Genomic DNA, 24,373 nt, shown 5'->3' on the forward strand with positions numbered 1-24,373 from the left:
ACTCTGAGGACACCATCTGAGGCTGGGACTTAAATTTTTGCTGTAATTCAGCCAGCCTTATATGAGGACTTTGGTTTGGTCTTCTGCAATTTGAGCTCTGTGGCTACTGAAGAGAGGATTCTCCTTCAGGGCACACTTAGAAACTTTTACACTGCTTGTACAATTCAGGAGCCAGTCAGTTTTATCACTAAGCTCTTTGTCATCTTCCACTGTATTTTGAGATGCAAGAAGTTGGTTGATTTTTATCATGGAGCTCATCCTTATTCTTTGTCAATTTATCCAGAGATGCTGACCAGCATCATCGTTTTCCTTATTTTTCCCCAAACTGTCAAAAGTTTCAGATACAGGGTCACCAAATCCATTGGCAATTACAATTGATGAATCAGGATAATCTAATGCATTTGTCTCCTTAAGTTAGTAAAATAGTTCACACCGTGGGCTTTCAGTACTCTCCAAGCTCCCAGGGGAAGAGCTTCTAGAGGATTCGGTAACCATAGGTGTTGGCAAGTTGAAAAGCCTATTCATCTTTATATGTCTGTTGTTCTAGAACCAACTCTAGTACCAAAATCTGTATTAATCAAGGTTCTCTAGAGTTACAAAGAACTTATAGGATGGATCTCTCTCTATATATATATATATAGAAAGGGGATTTACTAGAATGACTTGCAAGCTGCTAATTCAATGGCTGACTGCGAATGGAAAATTCAGGAATCCAGTAGTTAAGGTGTAGCCCGGATTAGAGGTGGGGTCTCCCCTAAGCAAGAGGGTGTCTGAACTGACCTTACCTTGTAGTCAGACTGATGATTATCTTAAATATCACCATAGAATCTTCCTCCAATAACAGATGGGGAACAGAGGCAATGGCCCACATCGGAACATTGGACTGAGCTCCTAAGATCCAGTTGAAGAGTGGAAGGAGTGAGAGTATGAGCAAGGAATTCAAGACCATGAGGGGGTTACCCACTGAGACAGTTTGCTTGAGCTAATGGGAGCTCACCAACTCCAACTGGACTGGGAGTGAACGAGCATGAGAACAACCAAGCCCCCTGAAGGGGGCTGACAGCTGGGGCAGACTGAGGGGCACTGATAGTGACACTGGGCTGTGTCTCTACTGCATATACCGGCTTCATGGGGTCCTATTCTCTTTGGATGTAAACCTTGCTCAACCTAGACACAGCAGGGAGGGCCTTGGACTTTCCACAGGGCAGGGTGCATGGCACTCCCTTAGGGTTGGGAGGGTGAGGGGAGGGTCTTTGGAGGGAGAGGGAGGGTATTGGGAGGAGGGGAGGGAGTGGGAATTTGGATTGGTATGTTTTTAAGTAACAAAAAAAGAAAACAAGCCGGGTGGTGGTGGCGCACACCTTTAATCCCAGCACTTGGGAGGCAGAGGCAGGCGGATCTCTGTGAGTTCGAGACCAGCCTGGTCTACAAGAGCTAGTTCCAGGACAGGCTCCTAAACCACAGAGAAACCCTGTCTCGAAAAACCAAAAAAAAAAAAAAAAGAAAACAACAACAACAACAAAAAGAGGTGGGGTCTCTCAGATCAAATGGTCTGGATTGAAGGGGATGTCTTTCTACCTCAAAGATCCAGATTAGAAGTAGATCTTCCTACTTCAAATAAAGCAAAAATCACTCACAACTGTGCCCTCCATTTTTGGGTTTTAGTTAATTCCAGATGTAGTCAAGCTGACAACCAAGAATAGCTCTCACAGTTGGTTACACATGTTCCTGAGCAGAGAGGACTTCTTTTTTAACTTGATGTGGGTCAGAAGCATATCTTTCACTGGTGAGTTCATAGGTCGGAGGATCAGAAGAACTCTCTACATATAGAACCTATAACTTTTTGTTGGTGGTGGTAGGGTAAGTACTGAGCTCTAGTTTTTGACCCCTATGCTAGATAATGCACTGAGCTGTCCTCCAGCCCCAAGGCAATTGTCATGGAGTGACAAGGTTCTGCGTACCACTTCATGGGTGATATGCAAAACTAGGACAGGGCACCGAGCTTCTGACTCAGCACATTTGGTTACCATGTCTACAGCTCCTGATTGGATGTTGGGTACCATTGACTTCATGTTGTTGAGCATAAGTGTCTTTGCTCTCTATCTGTGACTCTCTTGGCAGGTCTTCATCACTTGTATATCTCCCTGACTTTTTTTTTTGTGTGTGTGTGTGTGTGTGTGTGGGCGGGGGGGGGGGTTCAAGACAGGGTTTCTCCTGGCTGTCCTGGAACTCTCTCTGTAGACCAGGCTGGCCTCAAACTCACAAAGATCTGCCTGCCTTTGCCTCCCAAGTGCTGGGATTAAAGGTGTGCGCCACCACTGCCTGGCCATCTTCTTAACTTTTGAGGCCTGTCTTTGTGCTGGGGGTGAGGAAGCTAGAGTAATCTTTCTGTGGAGCTATAAGGTGTGGCTCTTGTGAGGCATTTATTGGCTGTATCAGGTATTCAGTGAGTTAACTCCAGCCTATATGAACTTGGAACCATCCTGCTGGCTGCTCCCAGTGGTTATTCTGTGTGGGTCTTCTCCATCTCTTGTGCTGTGTGCCTCCAGACACAGGAGCTTACAGGAGACGTCTCATCTTGGCAACCACAGCAATAGGACACTCACTACAAAGTGTCTGAAATTCATGTACTTTGGCCTGTTTCACGGTTGTCTACGGAGTGACTGAACTGTGTTCCAAAGTGGATGCCATCTGACTACACATGCTTCAAACCTTGTTTATCCTCTATCCAGCATTTCCAGCACTGGTGATGAGTTTCTTTCTGTAGTGCAAGATGACCTGATGCCCTGCCACTCTACGCTGGTGCTCAGGGTGGAAGCAACACTCTGGATGTCATTCTCATGTCAGGACACCTGGCATCCCTTCACCGCACACTTAGGAGTGACTGGTGAGCCATGGGAATATTGGTACAAGAATCCATCATCTTACCCACTCATTCCCAGTTAGATTTTAAAAATGGCAGTGGCCACTCTAAGGCACCAGGCATGGGAAGAGAGGTAGAGGAACCTGGAGCAAAAGCATCAGCAGTCTTTGTTGACTGCAGTCGAGATATCTTGGTTTAGACAATTTTGCATTTTGAGTAAGAGATAACTATGTGAACAAGCTGTGAGCTGGCCTCTCTGGGGCTTTAGGAGTAACTGGTGTGGCTGTAATTGTTTGAACTGAGGATGGTAGAGTACATAGACACCTGAGAGCCTGACCCCATTTGCACTGGCAATCAGAAGATGTTTGAGTCCCAGCCTCTCTGCCATCTATCTCCTTGAGTGACATCTCATTTCATCTCTGCTCCTAATACCTTTGCTATCCTAGACTGTCCTCCGTTTGTAGCCCTGACCTCAGACTCTCCAAATCTCTTGCAACAGTGTTGCTGGACTAATTTTTAAAACAAAACTCAGATGCCTGCCATGTAAAGCTCTATGAATGGGCTGGGCTTGATCAGCCCCGTCTATTCTCTTCATACTCTGCCCAGGTTTTCCCACTTGCTCACATTGGGGACTTTCCTAGGCCCTTCCTGACGTTTTAAGACCTAGCCCTGGTCACCTCCTCAGCAAGTCTGTAGCTGGCAGTTCTTCTGGGTTCTCTCTCTGTCCTGAAACCCTTTGGTGTCTTCCACACATGGGATGTAATGCTTGTTGCATCCCATGGGCTCTCTGTGAGGTGTGAAAATGAGAAGCTGCGTCCTTGGCATGATAACATGCCAGGCATCCAGGTAATCTTGGCCAATAACCTAGTGATTATTCTAATGTTCTTTGGGTATTAATCCCTTTAAGAAAGGACAAGGAGGAGAGGTGATGTCTGTACCAGAGAAGAGTGCTGAACTACGCCCACTCTACCGGTGACCATGGGATTTAGGCTTTGCCTGGACCTCCTGCTGACTAATTTTATTCTGCTGTAAAATGGTGGCAGCACCATCACCCACTTCTTCTCCCCCCATTTTTTTTTTCAAGACAGGGTTTCTCTGTGGTTTTGGAGCCTGTCCTGAAACTAGCTCTTGTAGACCAGGCTGGTCTCGAACTCACAGAGATCCGCCTGCCTCTGCCTCCCGAGTGCTGGGATTAAAGGCGTGCGCCACCATCGCCCGGCTCCCCCCCATTTTTTTATTCATCACCCACTTCTCTTTTTTTTTTTTTTTTTTTTGGTTTTTTGAGACAGGGTTTCTCTGTAGCTTTGGTGCCTAACCCGGAACTAGCTCTGTAGACCAGGCTGGCCTCCAACTCCCAGAGATCCGCCTGCCTCTGCCTCCCGAGTGCTGGGATTAAAGGCGTGCGCCACCACCGCCCGGCCATCACCCACTTCTTAAATATTATGAAAATTACTTGAGTAGCTTAATGGACAACATTTAAAAGTCCCCCCAGTGTGCAGCTGCGTTACTTAAGAGTCTGTATTGTGTCTATATTTCCATTTGTAGTATGTGAGAATACAGTGGCTTCGTAAGTTCTCGCCAACACTGGGTACTATCACTGTTACATCACTTCAAATAGACAGTAATTTAACTTCTCCTGAGACTCCCGCGTGGACAGTAGTCAGGACAGATGGAGACCTGCTGGATGTGGGGCCATGACAACGTCTGAGTAGTGGGCTGTGGAATCTGATTGTGCTGGGGCTTTGTGGAGGCTCCCTCTGACTGGGCACCAATGCTGCCGATGGCATCTGCAGGCAGGCCAAGGACAAGCCTGAGGAGGCTGCCCAGAACTATGAGCACAAGCACAGGCTCCAGGCTATAATCTCTTGAGGCCCTGAGGGCACTTGAGAACTGCAGGCGTCTGCTGTACCCTGGAGCACACGCTAGAACTCATATTTAGGAATGGAAAGTCCTGCCAGTCCAATCCAATTTCAATTTTCAACCTGTTAATAGTGATTTGTGAGTGTTATCTCGGCAGTCATTAATTCTGCTGTTTGTTGCTAATATGTGATCATCTATTTATTTCCTTCCTTCTGTGATTTTTGCAGCTCTTTCCTAAAATTTATTATATATATTATAATGTATATGTATACATATATTTATTTTTTTGTTGTGTGTGTGTGTTGAATCCATAGTTACAAATATTTCTTTTAAAAATACTCTTAGGGGCTGGAGAGATGACTCAGAGGGTAAGAGCACTGGCTGCTCTTCCAGAGGTCCTGAGTTCAATTCCCAGCAACCACATGGTGGCTCACAACCATCTGTAATGAGATCTGGTGCCCTCTTCTAGCTTGTAGGCATACATGTAGACAGAATGTTGTATATATAATAAATAAATCTTTATATAAAAAAACAAAAAACCCACTCTTGGTTTGGAGAGATGTCTCAGTGGCTAAGAACACTGACTATTCTTGCAGAACCCGAGTTTGGTTTCCATTCACATGGTGCCCCACAACCATTTGTAATTCTAGTTACAGGGAGATCCAATGCCCTGTTCTGGCTTCCACAACACCAACCACACACACCATACATGCAAGCAAAACACTTATGCGCATGAAAATTAAATAAATATATATTTTAAAGAATAAATAAAAATATTATTTTATCTCCAAATAAAGCAGATACATAGGTAAATCTCACTTTTTGATGAGACTTGCTTTATTGGAATACACACACACACACACGCACCCGCACACGCACATGCAAATATACAAAATCTAAAGTTACAAAAGATTTTAATGCATTTCCAAACAAATAGAGGACAGATGGCATCTCACAGAGTATGTATAAAGCTACATCCTTATTGTGCTGTGTTCACAGATATATCTTATTTGTGGAGATACTGTATAAATGGGCTACAAGCCTTTCACAGGAATATATGTTCCATTTTCAGGATCTTTTTTTTTTTGAGGGAGAGTTTCTTTGTGTAATAGTCCTGGCTGTCCTGGAACTCCCTGTGTAGACAGGTGGTCCTCCAACTCAGAGAGATCCACCTGCCTCTGCCTCATGAGTGCTGAGATTAAAGGCATGCACCACCAAGTCCAGCAGGCTTTCAGGCGTAGGGCTTTACCTGCCTAGTTTTACCTATATGTGTAGTTATCATGTTAATTCAAGCTTGTTTATTTTTTGCTATAGGCAGAATCTAGTTGCCGTGGCCCCTACCGGAGGAGCAGTGAGTTGCAATTGAAGTCCCAGGTGTCAGCCAGAGAAGGGATCTAGCATGGTGTGAGCTGACATGGGGAGCCCGCCGCTGCCTGTAATAGAGTATTTATTTATTTATTTATTTATTTATTTATTATTATTATTTTTTTTTACGAGACAGGGTTTCTCTGTGGTTTTGGAGTCTGTCCTGGAACTAGCTCTTGTAGACCAGGCTGGTCTCGAACTCCCAGAGATCCACCTGCCTCTGCCTCCCGAGTGCTGGGATTAAAGGCGTGCGCCACCACCGCCCGGCCTGTAATAGAGTATTTAGATCTTGGAAATACCCTACTCTACTGGGCATTCTTACCTGGGGACTGTAGGGCTGTAAGTAGATGGCCCCTCCCTAAGCGGTCTAATTTGATAAAAATGATAGCTTATATCATGTTCTGATAAATAAAAGCAAATACAAAACTCTGTTTCACAGCTGTGACTCATGAGCCCACTTCAGAAGCTTCTCAGGCTAATGATGAAAAGGAAAGCACCGGAGTCCAGGAACCAGCTGGTCTAACTCTCTTAAAGCTAAAAAGAGACAGTCACGTACCATTAGCTAAAACAAAGCGCCATTATAGCTTCAGGTTAGACCAGATGCCTTGCTAATAGTTTTAAAATAAGTCATTCCAAAACAAGCTAAGGTTCACAAAGACACATAGCTGAACTGTCTGACTCATTATGCTAGGGTCAAAAATACAAAACAGCCTGATTGTTACTAGCTCCCTTTGCTAAATCTGGTTAATAAACTAAGGTGAGGATTGATTTCTTGCATGGATTCCTGACTTCAACCCTTTGTTATTGATAAATGGGTGTGCACCCTGAAAACTAGAAGTTCAGCTGACTGTTTTTGTGTACAAAAGTTTGTTTTGTAACTCCCTCAAAATTCCTTATAAGATCACCTTTCTTTTTTCTTTTCTTCTTCTTTTTTTTTTTTTTTTTTTTTTTTTGTTTTTCGAGATAGGGTTCCTCTGTAGTTTTGGAGCCTGTCCTGGAGCTAGCTAGCTCTTGTAGACCAGGCTGGCCTCGAACTCCCAGAGATCCGCCTGCCTTTGCTCCTGAATGCTGGGATTAAAGGCGTGCGCCACCACCGCCCCGGCTTAAGATCACCTTTCATAATTAAGTAATTGACTCTTTCTTTGTAACCACAATTTGCATGCTGTCAGTGAAAAAGGTTGACTGAAAACAATGTCTCTTGCTTGCTTGCTATCTAGATACATTGTATGTGGGTTATGGGAATGACTTTTAATCATGTGAGGGAGAGGGAAAGTGTTTTCACCTATAAGCATTCACTTGAGAAATGGAATGCAACTGTTTTGATTCCTGTACTGCTTGGAAGATTCTTTTGGGGTATAAAAGCTGTAAAACAACATGAGATAAGACAGAGAGGATAAAGAGAGAGAGAAAAAAGAATAGGAATAAAGAAGGAAAACATGAAAAGAGTTTGTACCTTTCTCCCTAACTCCCCTCAGAGAGAAAAGTTTAGCCTCGCAGACTCTGCGGATTCCTGTCAAAGCCCTGTGCTGATGGAGGCTGGTCCCCCAGACAGCAGCACCTAGTTCTAACCCCTCCCTTTCCACATGGAGTCTTTTAGCCCTGTTGATCCAGGGGCTGATGACTCTCCCATCCACCTCCACCCAACTTCAGTAACCCATACACAAGCCAGACAGACAGTCACTTGTCTGTCTATCCACACAGCCACAGAATGAGAATCTGTGGACACCACTGTCTACTGCAGGAGGAGGGGCTTCGGTGCAGCTGGCTTACCTGCATGGTGACACTGGGCAATAACCGTCTGGGAAAAGTCCTTGATTTTCTTATACTTCTGCAAAAATCTCCCCAAAAAGTGGGTGGCTTCCGAAACAGTGACTCCAAGGCAAGCAGCAAGCCGCTCTTTCCCTGTGAATCAGGAAGACAATGCCACCAGAGTTCAGGCCTAACCCACATCAGGTCAGAACAGGGTGTGTGGAAATGAGCTAACTGCATGCCTCAGGGACAAAGTGGCCAATAAGGGCCCAGTGGTGGTGTGGGTCTTATGTGGCTGGTTTGGATAATACTGGTTTGGGGCTTTACACACTAGGTGCTGGGTGGCAGCTGACCAGAAGAGGACCATTTAAACACTGTATCCTTTGTAGTCTTGAAGGCCTGCTGGGAGCTGCATGTGAAGCTCGGCTCAGGCAGACTCAGTATTGCTCTCACTGAGTCAATGAAAGATCTGAATGTAGGACTGGGGGAAGCGGCAGGGCCCACAGGAACAAGGAAGGCAGAGTTGATTAGCAAGTGTGGAGACATGGCATTCAGGAGCCCCTATGCTTAGCATCCTTATTTTAGAATACATGCTTTTGCCCTAGATCAGTGTTTTGCTCCTGAAAGAGGCAAAGTTCTTGTGAAGAAGCTGCAGGGAAGCTGTGAAGGTCTCTGGTGGAGGTGGTTCAGCACAGCACAGCAGCCTCAAGTTGGCTGGGTGCAGGTACTGGATACACAGGCCTGGGTCTGACTTCAGCTTTGTCACCCACAGGAGGTTCAGGTGGTCTTGGGGAAGTTGCTTAACTCTCAATAAATCTGTTTCTTCATTCATGAATTGAGAAAACAGTCTTTAGCCTAAGCCTTAGCCCTAGGTCAGTCAGGGAATCCTATGAAACAAACTCTTAGCCGAGTGTGGCTTCTATTTGGTGCCTACATGTAATCGTTTTCTTTTATTTCCCCCAGGAATAGGTACCAGGACCTTTGCTTGACAGCAGTATTGGGGGGAGTCCTGGGCTCTGGGGGTGACCAGAGTTGATTTTGAGGGATTCCAAGAGTTGATTCCTGGGAAGATCATTACTAGGGCAAGAGGAAATCACATTGAGCTTTGAACTGGCCAACACAAAGGACACCTAAGAAGCTTTCAGATACTTGTCCTAGAAACCAGGGCTCAGGGCTTGAGTTCTGTGTCTATGAAGACAGGGAAGGATCCTTAGAAGAGGAACTGTCTAACCTCTCATAATTGCTTTTTGATTCCCTCTTTAGTGAGGCCTCTCCTGGCCTTAGTCAATCGGAACCTTTAGGATTTTTAATGACAGCTTTTGTTTTGTTTTTGAAAGAACATTTAAATATGAAAATTGTGTTTGTCTTTATAGAAGCTTATAGTTAAGAATTTAAAATAGATTTTGGACTTTTGGAGTGCTGGAATTTTTGAAGACTTTTAGAGGTTTTTGGAGTTGGATTGTATAAAATTAATATGAGGGCTGGAGAGATATCTCAGCAGTTGGGAACACTGGCTGCTCTTCCAGAGGACGGAGGTTCATTTCCAAGCACCCACACGGCAGCTCACAACTGTCTGTGACTCCAGTTTCAAGGGATCCAACACTATGTTGGATATATGCAAGCATAACACCAATGCACATAAGATAAAAATTAAAAGTAAAGTGAGACTCCCAGGTCAAGGAGTGGAGGGTCACAGCACTTGCATGCCAAGGGGGCAGATTATGCTCCTCAGTTTCAATTGTTAACCTGACACAAAGTAGAGCCCCCTGGGAAGAGAGCCTCAGCTGAGGTCGTGCTGGTCTTTGAGCATGTCCATAGGGAATAATTTTGACTGATGTAGGAAGGCCCAGCTCACTGTGGCAGCACTATTCCAGAGACAAGGCTTCTGTACGGTCTAAGAGAACAGCCAGCCAGCAGCAAGGAAGGATCCATGTGTTTCTTCTTTCTGCTCTTGACTGTGGATGTGATGCCTAAGTTCCTGCCTTAACTTCCCTACAACAATAATGGACTGCAGCCTGGAATTGTAAGTATAATTAAACCTTTCTTCCCTAAGCTGCTTTCCAGCAGGGTTTTTTTTTTTTTTTTTTAACAACAGAAATATAACTAGGGCACTTCTGTTTCAAGGGCTGAGCAAGTGCCTAGTCACAGAGAGCCCAGGAATGCTGTCTGGTCTACTTGAACAGAACTTCCCGTACAGTCCAGGTGTTATTGCTCTGGGCTCCATCATAAATACAATCCCTTGGGCATTCAGTGTTAGGCTTGGTTTCTCCTGACAGAGTCAGGTGCTTGGAGCAGGCTGAGCCCTTATCCACTGTCCTCCTGGCGCAGGGTGGTGTGTCTGGCATTCTGCATGCATCCAGTAAGCACCAGTGGATTATACAGCTGAATATGGAGTTCACTGAGGAATCATGGTGAGGACTCAGCACTAGGCTAACCCTTAGAAAGCACAAGCCCAGCAAGCCTTGGGGTTAGGAATGACTTCCAGAAGACACTAGGGTCCTGCTGACCTCAGGATAGTGTCTTAGCTAGGGTTTCTATTACAGGCCCAGCAAGATGAGGAGGTGCCCAGTAAGTTGGCAGATGCTGAATTCAGCTGGCTACAGGAGAGGTAGTGGACTTGTGATAACACAGGGGTACATGAACTCGAGGTCATAGGAGGCCAGGCAGGCAGCCGTATTATATGCTGCAGGTGGCTGGGCATGCACACCCACATCTCTTCCAAGTGCTCCTCTGCTCGCCTCACAGCCCTGTGGCTTTCCCTTCTGTGCTCATCACAGTCCTCACAATGATCACATAACTGATTTCTGAAGGTTGCACTGGAGTTGTTTCTCCCCGGCTCTGCACTACTATGACAGCTGCTGGGTTGTTCAGAGATGGCTTCTGTGGACACACTCCTGTATGCTAGCACACCTTGCCTGTCCAGAGCTCCTCCACTGGGTTTCCCAAGGCCCTAGCAGCACTAGGACCTGGTGATTCACTTATGCCCTCGGCCTGCTCATCAGCAAGGTTCTGGCTCAAATAAGGGGGGTGGGATAGAGACAGCACAAACTGAACAGCAGACACACAGTAATTCCAGCTGTCAGGTGGAGCAGGAACAATGGAGCAACAGAGATAGAAGCTCAGGGTGGGAGCCCCTGTCACCACAGGGCTAAAAGCAGCAAATTACCCCCTCACCAGCATCACAGCTAATGACTCACGCTTATTTACAGTGCGTCGCTCTTCCTCTCCAGAAAACACAAAGCGAAACTCAGAAGGAGCCAGTGGGTGCTGTGAGGCCATCTTTCTCTGCGATACAACTATTGTGGTGAGGGGTGACCCTGGTACTAGAGGGGCAAGTGCCAGGCAACACTCAGGAGCATCACACATTCATCCTGCAATCCTACTTTGCTATTGAGCTAGCTCCAGCTTGGAGGGTCAAGAGACCTCTGGAAGCTTAGCAACATAGCTCACCCTTGAAACAGGACCCAGACAAACAGGAAGCAGATGACGGTGGTGTGAGTTAAGTGTGCCAGCTGTAGTTCAGCAACCCTACGAGAGCCTTTGTGGCAAGGGATGGGCAAAGAGGTCCAGGGCTTCTTGTGACATTGGCAGGTCGAGAGTTGGCAGGATTGACTGGGGTTTGAGCCTGCAGCATAGACCTGGGGTTTATGGCAGATCTGCAGGAGGATCCAAGGTACCAGGTTCTAATCCGTCTGGAAGAAGGCAGTTTTCTTCCAGGGCAGAAACCCCTGAGGTCTGGAGGAGGGTGGTTAGGGGGAGGCTAAGGAGGAAGTGAGACAGGAGACCCACCAGTGCATGACTGTCCGCTCCCCCTAGGTTTGATTACTGGCTTCTACGCTGCTTTCTAGACACGTCATATGATCTGATGTTCTCGAAGGATTATTGCTTGTTCTGTGGGTGCTTTGTGCTTCTCTGCACTAGTTAGCAGACAGAATTGATGAGCACTCCTAGCTTCTTGGGCTCGTGGTGAGGGGTGACCCTGGTACTAGAGGGGCAAGGGCCAGGCATTTCACCCTAACAGATGAGCAGTACTCAGGTGGTACTGTGCAGCCAGCGGCTTTGACATGTGAAATGGTGCCAGTGCAGGCTGTTTATGCCAGAGGCCCATGGGGCCAGCAGGAAACAGAAGCTGAGGAAAGCGGAATACCAGCAGAGCCTCAGTGATTTCTCTGAAGCATGGCCCACTTAAATGTAGGCATATAGCCATTGGCAAGAACCCAGCCCTTCCCTATGGCTCACCTGCTCCATAGACCACAGAGTACACCACTTTCTTGGTCTGTTCTCTGTCCATGTGTGTCACATGCTCCATGGGAATGCCCTTCCTGCATGGAAAAACGGCATATTATCCATCATTGTCGGCACCATCTGCAGAGGGACAGAGCTCAAATTACATGTACCCTGCCTTCCCTGGAGCCAACCACCATTTAAAGCTCGGCCTGTCCAGTGGGCAGCAGAGACTTGCAATGTGTGCAGCATCCACCTAAGACTCCCAAACAGACACCACCAGTGAGGCTGTGGCCCTCAAATTCTGGTGTGCCCATAAATCAAAACTAGACACTGCTTTTATAAAAGAATGTCCATCCAACTTTAGGGGAGCCTGTGTTTGCCAGGGCCTGGGCCACAACTGTGGTCACTACAGAGGTGAGCTGGTTTCAGTCCTTTGAAGTCCCTCATAGAACTGGACAACCAGCTGCTGCTTTGATCTCCCACAGAGAGCAGGGTGAGGCCTACATCTGACTGCCTGTGAACCAGAGTCTCAGAGATTAAAGCTGAAATCGCTGAGAAGCACAGAGCCCCAAGAGTTTCTCTTCCCTGCTGTGCATTTCCTAAGAAGAGCTTCCCTTGACTGCTGCTCTTGAAAACATCCTTAGCATCTACACCAGCCTCAGTGATGGAATAAGCACAGATCCAAGCACCGAAAAGACAGAAGGCTCTCTCAGCGTTTGTGATTGTGCTTCTGTGTTGGGCTCCTGTGGTCACGGTATTCCCAACTGTCTTGGCCTTCACTTCCTGTTTACGCTGCACATCAAGGTGAGGGCTCAGTCTTTCTTAGGCCTTTTCCTAGCACATCACCTGCCCTGGGATGCCTGAGACTTTCTAGATTTCCTAGTTTACAGAGGTGATTTGGAATGACCTGACTTTATGAGGTATCTCTTTCCCAGATACCCTAGTCTTGCGCTCTCTTGTTTACCTCAACTATTATTTTTGCCCCAGACAGCTGCAGGTTGTTTGTTTGCCTTATGATGCGGTTGAGTGATGCCCATTGCTTCTCTGCAGTGGGTTCTGTATCAGGCAAAAAAAAAAAAAAAAAAAAAAAGTGATAAGCAGCACCCTTGTCAGTCAGTCCTTCGGGTAGTTCCAATAAGTGAGAATGGAAACCACTACACTTCTTTGCAAATGAGGTGCACACTGCTCCCTTCAGAACCAGGGACCAGGTTCTAGGCAGGAGCAAAACATATAGTTGCCACAGGGGGTTGACTGGGGCAAAAAGCAAGGGCAGAATAGACCACGAATCTCTCCTTCCACTCTCAAGATGCCTTTTCCAGCATTTGTCTGGTGGGAGTAAACCACTGTCTATTCTCCAGGGTTCTGGCAAAGTTGGTTTTAGCAGGCGTTGCTTGAGTTTTCAGTGTGTCTGTGGGGGATGGCTCCAGGGTGCTGCCTCCTGCAGCACTTCCACTGACATGTTAGATGTCATTCATTTTGATCACCCAGTTTCTATCTAAGTAACAACACATCTCTAGCTTCCCTTTTCCTGTTGTACTGTTCAATATATTTGTTTATCTCATCCTTTTTTTTTTTTTCTGGTTTTTCGAGACAGGGTTTCTCTGTAGCTTTGGAGCCTGTCCTGAAACTCCCTTTGTAGACCAGGCTGGCCTCGAACTCACAGAGATCCGCCTGCCTCTGCCTCCCTAGTGCTGGGATTAAAGGCGTGCGCTACCACCGCCCGGCTGTTTATCTCATCCTTAAACTTGATTTTATAAAGAGCTGTGGGGCCATTGAGATAAGCTTCTATGCCTTAGATTACTAGGATTTACAATAATAGATATTGTAAAAATGGCCATCTTATCAAAAGCAATCTACAGAGTCAATACAATCTACATCAAAATTCAACTCATTTTTCACAGAAATTGAAAAAATAATCTTTTTTTTTTTTTTTTTTTTCGAGACAGGGTTTCTCTGCAGCTTTGGAGCCTGTCCTGGAACTAGCTCTTGTAGACCAGGCTGGTCTCGAACTCACAGAGATCCGCCTGCCTCTGCCTCCCGAGTGCTGGGATTAAAGGCGTGCGCCACCATCGCCTGGCGAAAAAATAATCTTAAGTTTCATTTGGAAATACAAAAGACTCATGATATCTAAAAGAATCCTGCATTAAAAAACAAAACTGCTGGAGGTGTCACCGTCCTTGATCTCAAGCTATACTCCAGAGCTATAGGAAAACAACAGCACCAGCAAAAGCTGCTGGTGCCGGTGTGAACACAAACCAAACTGACCGAAGGGATGAAATTGAAGACCTGCATATAAGCCCATATTTCTGCAGTCACCTGATTTCCCATAAAGAGGCTCATGATACACATTGGAGAAAGCACAACTACTTCAGCAAGTGACGCTAGTCAACTGGATAGCTACATGTAGAAGAATGAAACTAGATCCGTATCTCTTGCCTTGCACAGGATTCAACTCAAAATGAATCAAGGATCTCAACATAAAACCTGATACCCTGAACCTGGCAGAGGAGAAAGGAAGAAATGCCCTTGAACTTACAGGCCTAGGAAAGGGCTTTCTGAGCAGGATCCTGATAGCACAGGCATTAAGACCAACAATTTTCAAAGTAAAGCATTTTCTATGAATGGAAATAAAAACAGAAATGACATAGTTTCCAATGGCAACAATTTATATCTACTAATGGGTTATATAGGAAACAGCAATGAAAATTCATAGCCCTAAATCCCTCTATAAATAAGAAAGAAAGTTTTAAAATATTTTCAGTACAAAACACAATAAAAAACAAGAAAGCTAACCGAAACAATGTGAAAGGAAATTACAAAGATGGCATATTAGTGTACATTAAGCAAATAATCTATTAAGTAGGCTACACTGCCAGCATGAAGAATAAACAATTTCATTACTTCCTTGTACACACAAAACACCAAATCTTTGCAAGGCATGAGATACCATATGTAAAGCCAAATTAACCACATAGTGGGAAAAATCTTTAACACATTTCACAGAGGAAGAGCTTGTATCCCTAGCAAACAAAGAACTTAAATATTAAGGAAACGAGGGCAAAAAAGTCTTTGCAAGAACGGGGCAAAGATGATTATCAAAAGAAACAGTAAAACAAACTGTATCTCTCAAGCATATAAACTCCAACTTTCTACCAGAAGACATTATATAAATTTTATAGAATTACAGAAAGAAAATTCTAGGTCAACAATTACAATTGGACATTAAAATTTGTGTGTGTTTGCATAGGCGTTTTGGCTGCATGTGTCTGTGCACCACATGCATGCAGTACCGGCAAAAGCCAGAAGAGGGCATTTGATCCTCCTCTGAATCTGGCATTACCAAGAATTGAGAACTCTGTGTGGGTGCTTGGAACTGAACCTGGATTCTCAGCAAGAGCAACAAGTGCTCTTAACCCCTACCCATCACTCCAGGCCCATAACAAACATTATAACATACTCTTCTTAAAAACATATAGATTAAGTGAGGAAGCAAACAAAAATCAGAGAAAATGAACTAAACAAAGAAATTAAGCTCAAGCTATTAGTAACCAGAAACCCATAAACTAAAACTACCCTCTCAGTCACTGAAACTTCATTAAGTATCAACAGACAGGGCTGTACAGGGCTGGGATGGGACAGGGCTGGACAGGACAGGGCTGGACAGGACAGGGTTGGACAGGGCTGGGACAGGGCTGGACAGGATAGAACTGGATAGGGCTGGGGCAGGGCTGGGGCAGGGCTGGGACAGGGCTGGACAGGACAGGGCTGGACAGGGCTGTGACAGGGCTGGACAGAACAGGGCTAGACAGGGCTGGACAGGGCTGGACAGGGCTGGGACAGGGCTGGACAGGGCTGGGACAGGGCTGGACAGAGATGGACAGGAAAGGGCTGGACAGGGCTGGACAGGACAGGGCTGAACAGGGCTGGACAGGACAGGGCTGGAACATGCTGGGACAGGGCTGGACAGGGATGGGACAGGGCTGGGATAGGCCTGGAGCTGGTGTAGGATAGATCTGGGGATAGGCAGGTAGAACAAATGTTTAAAATGTATTGTATTCAATTTTAGTTCCAAAACAAATGATCCATATTGTATATACATGATTAGGAAACAATAACTCACTTAGAAACTAAGGACAAGGATAAAAATGAGTACTTAAATGTATCATTTTCTATGCCTTCCTTGATTTGTGTCTGGTCTTTATAATTAATAGATTGGGAACGCTCCTCCAATGGCAATGTGTCAGAAGCTTCCTTCTAGCCTTGGTGCGACTTTGTCAAAGATTAAAAACATTATATGCATGTGCACGTGTGAGATCAGCTGCATCAGAGCCAGGACAGGGCTGGGCCCCTGGAGCTGGAGCTATAGTTGACTGCAAGCCACTTAATGACTGAACTTGGATCCTCTGCAAGAGCAGCTGTAACTGCTGTACCCTCCCTGCAGCCCCTGTGGTGAGACTGGGGCTCTGGTCCCATCTGTTTTGCCTTCTGGTCATGAAGCAAATGACGCTGATCCACCGCATGCTTCCGTCATGATGTGCTGCCAGCCTACAGCAATCAGACCATGCGGTGAACCTCTGACCCTGCGAGCCAAAACAAACCTTCCTCTGTAGAAGTCGGGTCTCAGCTTTTGTGACAATTACATAACACTAACACAGTTGCCTTCTTGTCTGTTTGCTCCTTGCTTGTCAACTTACTGAGCTGAATACTTCTCATGCCTGATTTTAATTTTACTGAAATACAAACTTCACTGTAGACACTGATTTTACTTTGCCTCATATATGTTGATATACAGCTTCCATTTCTGATGATTTCCTCATTTTCATTCTCTCCTGCCCCAATCTATCTACCTGGAATACAAATTTTCCACCAAGAGCATTTTTTTATGAAACACTTTTTTAAAAATTTTTTATGTGCATTGGCATTTTGCCTGTATGTATGTGGGGGGTGCCAGATCTTCTGGAACCGGAGTTACAGTTGTGAGTTGCCATGTGGGTGCTAGGCATTGAACCCGGGTCCTCTGGAAGAGCCATCAGTGCTGTTAACTACTGAGCCAACTCTCCAGTCCCATGAAACACTCTTTTGCTTACAATCTTATCACAGGGTCTTTCCAGGACCAATGATACTACACTATTAATTGGGGAGATGATTCACTCAGGCCTCTGTACCAGTAGTTCATGAATGAAGGCAGATTTCTGTTTGATGTGTTGTCTGGAGCAAACGTTTAAACAGAACAATTTGCACCAGGTAGTGGTAGTACACACCTTTAATCCCAGCACTTGGGAGGCAGAGGCAGGGGGATCTCTGTGAGTTTGAGGCCAGCTTGGTATACAGAGAGAGTTCCAGGACAGCAGAGCTATACACAGAGAAACCCTGTCAAAAACAAAAAGATACTGAGACAAAAGCAAGCAGGACGCCCTGCTTACATCTCTTGTGTGATGATAAAATACCTGTCAGAGTGTTAAGGAAGGAAGGAAGAAAGGGTTTGTTACTTTGGTCCATCATGGTGGGAAGGCCTGACAACAAGAACTCGAGGCAGCGGGCTACATTGCATTTGCATTCATGAAACTGAGAGAAATGAATGCTGGTGTCAGCCCACTTTCTCCTTATTCAGTCCAGGACTCCAGTCTACAGAATAGTGTTGGCCACATTTATAACAGGTCTTCAATGAACACAATCCACAAACATCAAAGTCCCCCAGACATGCCTAGAGTTGTGTCTCCTAGGTGAGTCTCAATCCTGTCAAACTGACAATCGATATTCACCATCACACTGGGCATGGTGGTGTACACTTACAAGTTACTTGGAAGTCTAAGGCTGGAGGATCATCACTTAAGCTCAGTCTGAGCAACACAATGAGAACCTGTCTGCCCTCAGCATAAAACGGCAGCATTAAAAAGTCAATAGACTTGATGGTATAAAATAAAAATTTTCAGTATATAAATTCACATTACCCAGCCTCTTAGAATGCTCAAGTAGATGGATGGTAAGTTCAAGGCTGCCTAGACTTATGCAGAGCATTTGAAGCCAACCTGGACAACTTACTATGACCATGGCAAAAACCAATTCTTTCTACAGAGATAAAGCTCAGTGATAGAGCACCTGCTTAGTATATGTAAGGCTGTGGGTCCAGTCTCCAGAACAGGAGTAAACGTAAATAAAGGGCAGTAAAAACTGGGGGAAGGGCTGACGAGATGGCTCTGAGGTTAAGAGCATTGGCTGATCTTCCAGAGGTCCTGAGTTCAACTCCCAGCAATCACATGATGGCTCACAGCCATCTATAATGAGATCCAGTGCCCTCTTCTAGCATGCAGGCACAATGCAGATAGAACACTAAATCTATCTATCTATCTATCTATCTATCTATCTATCTATCTATCTATCTATCTATCTATCATCTATCTATCTATCTATCATCTATCTATCTATCTATCTATCTATCTATCTATCTATCTATCTATCTTAAAAAAACAACGCTGGGGGAAATCGGCATTACGTCTGCCAAAGGGATAAGAAATCATAGATGTCACAAAAATACAAATGACAAAACGAGCAAATTATACATATAAGCAATTAATAGAAGAGAAATAAATAATCAATGATAAGTAAACATTTGGCTTGAAACAATTAAGCAAATGCAAATATACTCATTAAGAATTGTCTTATCACTGAGCGTGGTGGTGCAGGCCTTTAATCCCAGCACTTTAGGCCAGTCTGACCTATAGAGTGAGTTCCAGGACAGCCAGGGCTACACTGAGAAACTCTGTCTCAAAAAACCAAAGGAAAAAAAAAAGAATTGTCTTACCTACCAAACTAAGCAAACTTGACCTTATAATAATGGGTGGGGCTTCTGACACATGTTCATATACACTTCTGATACAAAATCAAATTAATATCTTTTTTAAAAAAAGATTTATTTATTATATATACAACATTCCTTCCATGTATGCTCACATGCCAGAAGAGGGCATCAGATCTCATTATATATAGTTGTGAGCCACCATGTGGTTGCTGGGAATTGAACTCAGGACCTTTGGAAGAGTAGTCAGTGCTCTTAACCTCTGAGTCATCTCTCCAGGCCCCTTAAATTAATATCTTTCTGAAAGAAATCCTTACAGTATATATGGACTCTTTACCTTAAGATTCCTGTTCTGTGAATTTTAGTTTCTAGATAGAGACTAAATTTGGTCTGTTTGTTTGTTTGTGTTGAGAGGGTCTTTCTACATTGCAGCCTCTGCCTCACTTTGTACTCCTCAGCACCTAAAGGTCTCAGGCAAGATGATGAGTGCTGACAGCCAAGCCGGCACAGCAGTAACAGCCTTTCCTCAGGGAGCTGCCTGCCCTAGAGAGCTGTGAGCCCCAAGCCTTGCCAGTATCCCTGCACAGCAGCCTTGGAATCGTGTCTAAAGACTCCCAAGTCTTTAGTAAACATTTAACCTTATATAACTACAGATGTTTACATATAAAACACTTATAGATAGATATGTATGTGCAGGGAACACACACACATGCATTTCCTTCCACTGCTACATGAGAGGGGCTAGAAGCAATGACTCCCCAGCTGCAAAGCACACACCCATCGCCTAGAGTTTGGCTTCTAACACCACCTTCTAATAAAGAGAACAGGGCTGTTGGAATGGCTGGTTCTAGAACTGAGGCAGGAAACATACTAGATGAAGCCTGGGAAACCTTGTAGTGCCAGAAAGTAGGTACACACATAGGCACACATGTGTGTGCGCGAAGAAGTACAGTCAAAGGGACACAGGATCCAGCTGAATAAATCAAACAACAAAACAAAGCATTTCTAGATTATAACCTAAATAGAATATTCATGAGCCCAAATGACAAATAATTGACTGAATAAATTAATGAATAAACAAGAACAGACAAATTCCCTGGTAGAAGAAGTATGAATTATGTGCATACTTTGAACTAAGAAGGCAGGGCATCACTGTCTATCCCTCAGTTGTAGACTGTGCTTCATAATTCTCTCCCACAGGGTAGAGACACCTCTGCAGCCCACTAATATCAACAGTTACAAGTTCTCTTGAAGAGTGTCCTTCAGGTGAGGTCGTGAGACTGTGGTCCTCTTCCTCAGTCCATAACCCTATTATAAGCACCAAGCTGAGACATTCTACAAATGCCTGGCCAGGACTCATTGAAACTGCCATTCGAATGAATAAGACCACCATAGATACTCATTCACACATGAGTCTGGATGAGCATTTTTCATTACTCTCAGGTCACAAGGTACTTTCTTTAGCTTTCAGCGGAACTGCATTTCTACAGTGAATGCCCCATTTATCCACTGACAGTGGATGAATGTACTTGTTCTATCTTGTAGGAAAGCAAAATTGAAGACCCACCATTGAGTTCTCTATTAGCTTCAGTCCTGGAGCCCCTAACAAATAATAAATCTCTCCTACAAGGAGCCACACAGGCGACACAGTGTCTTTCTTGTGTAACTGAGAACTTCACATGATCACTCCTGCTCATAAGATCACATAAGCAGTGACAGTTGCATCTGTGGCCATGGGAGGAAGTGACTGATGCACAGATTATAGCCCTCACTGTCATTCCATGTGCAGATGAGAGAACCCAGCACAACCACTGGTTTCCTTCAGAAGTGCGCACAGCCTGACGGCAACCATTGATACTTACCACTTGAATAGCTCCCAGTTTCTCTCCCAGAGGTCCTTCTCTGAGCTCCCGTCTTGTCACCATAGTTACCTGTCATCTTTTTGAGGATGGAGCAGGAGTGGTGATGGACTCACTTCCTTCACCAGTGCATGAATCCTCCCTGCACTCACACATCCAGGCCATTCCTAGCTCTTGTTGGTTCCACCTTCTAATACCACCCGAGTTTGGACCTTCCCACCATCTCTGCTGACGTTTCCCTAACTCTTACTGGATGGTGACAAGAACCTCTCAGCCTTTCCCATGCTATCATACTTCTTGGCCAGAAACAACAGTGAAACACAGAGCCCCTTCCTGAAAGCCATTTGATGGACATTTGGTCAATGTTGACATTAATGGAACACACATCTATCTTTTCCGCTTCAGATACATTATTAAAATAAAGCAAAAGAGCCAGGTGGTGGTGGTGCACACCTTGAATCCAAGCCCTTGGGAGGCAGAGGCAGAAGGATCTCTGAGTTTGAAGTCAGCTTAGTCTACAGAGCGAGTTCCAGGACAGTCAGGACTGTTACATAGAGAAACACTGTCTCAAACAAACAAACAAACAAACAAACAAACAAACAAACAAGCAAATAAAGCAAAGGAAAAAAGTATAAATACATGCATACAAGACAGAAGAAGGATGTTTAGCAAACAAGAGAATTCCACATACTTATGAAGAGTAAGGAATATCTGTGTGTGTGCATACATGCATGTGTGCACAGCATGTGCGGGTTCATGTGTACCTGTGCACAAGTAAGTGTACATGTCTTCAGGGTGGCAGCCATAGGGATATTTAACTTTGTAGGACCAGGCACAATCCAAGGCAGAAGATGGGGCTGGAACTGGGAAAGGCATGAACACAACACATATGCAAAGAGTGGTCAAGTCTTCTAACAACCTGTCACTCTATATCCTTCACCTAAAACATGGATCTAGCTAGACTTCTCCCTGACCCAAAAATGATGATGATGATGATCATGAAATGAGCCAGTGAGTTTTGATGGTTTTGACAAGCTTCCCCGATGAGCTTCACAGTGCTGACCCACAGCAATCACTCCACAGTCCTCTGTCTCAAAGGAAACCTTCAAGTACTGCTCGTTCATGTGAGCAAACACAGTAGAATGTTCTTAGGCTCCTCCTTATTTCTTCTAGCAAGAGTGATCTCTGTGACTCTGCCTTTTGCTTTAATACTAACATAAAATTGCAGTCTGGTTTCAGAACTGAAGCTTTACTTTCACAGGCTTACACAATGGCTTCTCGGAATCTTGCAGGGTCTGACCCTGCTTGATGCAAGCCTCCATGACCCCTCACTTACATATTCAGCACCAAGGGAGGCTACCGTCAAGTTCTATGGCCAGCTCCAGATGTAGTCTGACCCCCTTCTACCATAGCTACACTCTGTATGCCTTGGTAGTTGAACCAGGGAAAACACTTCCTAAGACAGTTGCTTTCCAGTAGGGAACCCCTTCAACTGCTCAGTTCGCTCTCTCCTTTCTGATGGATATGCATTTTCAGAAGTTGGTGCCTTCTACTGGCAGTCTTGCCCCAAAGCATCTTTCTTATTGTTACAATGCAGAAACTCTGATTTCTCTTTATCAGAACTCTATCAGTTACAGCTGCTTTCTTTGCACTTGGCTTGTCTGTAACTTTAAACTCACTTCTTTGCTCCCCAAATTCCACATTTTCTATACCTTCCTGCTTTGACTTCTCATTCTAAGCCCCGGTAACTGTAGAGAACAAGAGCCATGCCTTAATTCAAACACTATGCTGCCTTAAAATTTCCTCCACATGACTTAGTCTATTATTTTTGAATTCTGCCTCACTTAATTTTCAGGACACAGACAAACTGTAGCCAGATCCGTTGGCAGAACTGTAACACTAGTAGCCTCTACCCCAGTTTCCACTAGAGACTTTTTCACCTCAGAAACCTTATGAGCCAGGCTTCCACTGCCCACATTCTTTTCAGCTTTCCGGACTTCCACACATTCACCAGAATGGCCTAGTAAATTTTGCCTACAGCATTGTAAGCTTTTCCAGTCTTCAATTCTATATTCTTCCTCATTCATCCTGCCAAATTCCAAAGGCCCACAAAGCTGTACGGTGAGGTTTGCTACAGCCCCAACTCTACCTCTTTGTCCTGATTTTCTGTATTATCTTGTTGTGACAAAAATCCATGACAAAATCAACTTAAGAGAGGAAGTGTTTACTTTGGCTTATGGCCTGAGGGGATAGGATCTATCATGGTTGGGAAGGCACAGAGTGGGGAGCTTGAAATAAATGTCCCGTCACTTTTGTTCACAGTCGGGATGTAGAAATACATGAATGTTGATTGTCTTAGTTAGGGTTTCTATTGCTGCAATGAAATCCCATGACCAAAAGTAGGTTGGGGAGGAAAGGGCTTATTTGGCTACACCATTCATCCTTTCATCACTGTTCATCACTGAAGGAAGCCAGGAGAGGAACTCAAACAGATGGAGCAAAAGCTGATGCAGAGGCCATGACGGGTGTTGCTTACTGGCTTGCTAAACATGGCTTGCTTATCCAACTTTCTTACAGAACCCAGGACCACCAGCCCAGGGATAGGATCTCCCACCATGGGCTGGACCCCCCCCCCCATTGATCACTAATTAAGAAAATGCCCTATAGGTTTACATAGAGCCCAGTCTTATGAAGGCATTTTCTCAGTCGAAGTTCCCTCCTCTCAGATGACTTCAGCTTGTGACAAGTTGACATAGAATCATTCAGCAAACGGATGTGCAGCTGCCTTCCCCTTTCATTTAGTCTGTGATTGCAGCCGTGGATGGTATGGACACACTTAGGGTAGTCTCTCCTCAGCTAAACTACAGAAATGCCCTCACAGACACCCTCGAAGGTATGCCTCCTCAGCGATCTAGCATTCTGTCCGTTGACAGTGAAGAGTTTCCGGGTGGATTCTGTTCCTCTGACTCCGACCACTTTCTCTTGAACTCTGCACTGCTGTGTCTCCGTACCTCTGCATTCCTGCAGGGCACTGTTTCTGCAGCACTGACCTCCGAAGCTCAGCCAACAACTCACCCACAGAGTGGAGGGAGTGGGAAGCACAAGTAGAATTTCTTGCCTTTCCTGTGTAGCTATCACTGCAATCTTGCTGCCTTGAACCTTAAGCTCTTGCCTTGCCCTTCCTGGACACGTGGCTCCCACTGGATCTGTCCACACTTCTCACCATACTGGCTGTCTAAATAATCTCCTCTTTAAAGTGCCATGTAAGGTTTGATCTTCTTTTCCGCCAAGGTTCTTTCAGAATTCCAAATACAGGGTTAGAGAGAAAGCTCAGTGGTTAAGAGCAATTAATGCTCTTGCACAGGACCTGAGTTCAGTTCCCAACACCTACGTCAGGTGCCTCACAACCTCCTGTAACTCCAACTCCCATGGGATATAAAGCCTTTGGCCTCCACAGGTACACATTCATGTGCACACATAATCATACACACACATGCACATCCATGCATGCATACATAAGTTAAAATAATAAAAACAATTTTTAAATTTTTTTTGAGACAGGTTTCTCTTTGTAGCTCTGGCTGTCCTGGAACTCACTCTGTAGACCAGGCTTGCCTTTGACTCACAGAGATCTTCCTGCTTCTGCCTCCTGAG

At 45.0% G+C, this 24,373-nt stretch overlaps 1 protein-coding gene across 2 annotated transcripts in view; it reads right to left on the minus strand.

Annotated features, from left to right (window-relative positions):
* The window catches only part of Poln (DNA polymerase nu), a 146,415-nt gene that overhangs the window by 15,146 nt on the left and 106,896 nt on the right, over window positions 1–24,373 (minus strand). For both annotated transcript variants that reach the window (XM_057772397.1, XM_057772396.1), the window contains 2 exons: window positions 12,077–12,159; window positions 7,859–7,990 (listed from right to left, as the gene is read on the minus strand). In XM_057772397.1, coding sequence (XP_057628380.1) covers window positions 7,859–7,990; window positions 12,077–12,159 — 215 coding nt within the window. The remainder of the gene's footprint in view (window positions 1–7,858; window positions 7,991–12,076; window positions 12,160–24,373) is intronic.

This window comes from Chionomys nivalis, chromosome 6 (assembly GCF_950005125.1).
Source record: "Chionomys nivalis chromosome 6, mChiNiv1.1, whole genome shotgun sequence".
NCBI classification, from domain to species: domain Eukaryota; kingdom Metazoa; phylum Chordata; class Mammalia; order Rodentia; family Cricetidae; genus Chionomys; species Chionomys nivalis.